Below are 221 nucleotides of genomic sequence, written 5' to 3'. Positions count from 1 at the left end.
TTCCTCGGGGGTTGGTAGTGGTCATCCCACTCCTCGCTCCGCTAGGACGATTTGCTCGCGGCGCTTTCTCTCTATAAAGTTGTTGTTGCGGCTTCCGCCGCGGGTGGAGGAAGATGGCGTCGGGTGGTGGTGGCTGTAGCGCTTCGGAAAGACTCCCTCCGCCTTTCCCCGGCCTGGAGCCGGAGTCCGAGGGGGCGGCCGGGGGTTCAGAACCCGAGGCT

General features: G+C 64.7%; 1 protein-coding gene across 1 annotated transcript in view; it reads left to right on the top strand.

Moving 5' to 3' along the window:
* The first annotated feature begins 14 nt into the window (after positions 1 to 14).
* Positions 15 to 221, top strand: part of SNX1 (sorting nexin 1) — a 42,879-nt gene continuing 42,672 nt past the window's right edge. The window contains exon 1 of the mRNA XM_015568470.1: positions 15 to 218. Coding sequence (XP_015423956.1) covers positions 114 to 218 — 105 coding nt within the window. The 5' untranslated portion in view covers positions 15 to 113. The remainder of the gene's footprint in view (positions 219 to 221) is intronic.

This window comes from Myotis davidii, unplaced genomic scaffold, assembly GCF_000327345.1.
Source record: "Myotis davidii unplaced genomic scaffold, ASM32734v1 scaffold461, whole genome shotgun sequence".
Classification (NCBI taxonomy): domain Eukaryota; kingdom Metazoa; phylum Chordata; class Mammalia; order Chiroptera; family Vespertilionidae; genus Myotis; species Myotis davidii.
This window is presented reverse-complemented; position numbering and strand designations above follow the sequence as displayed.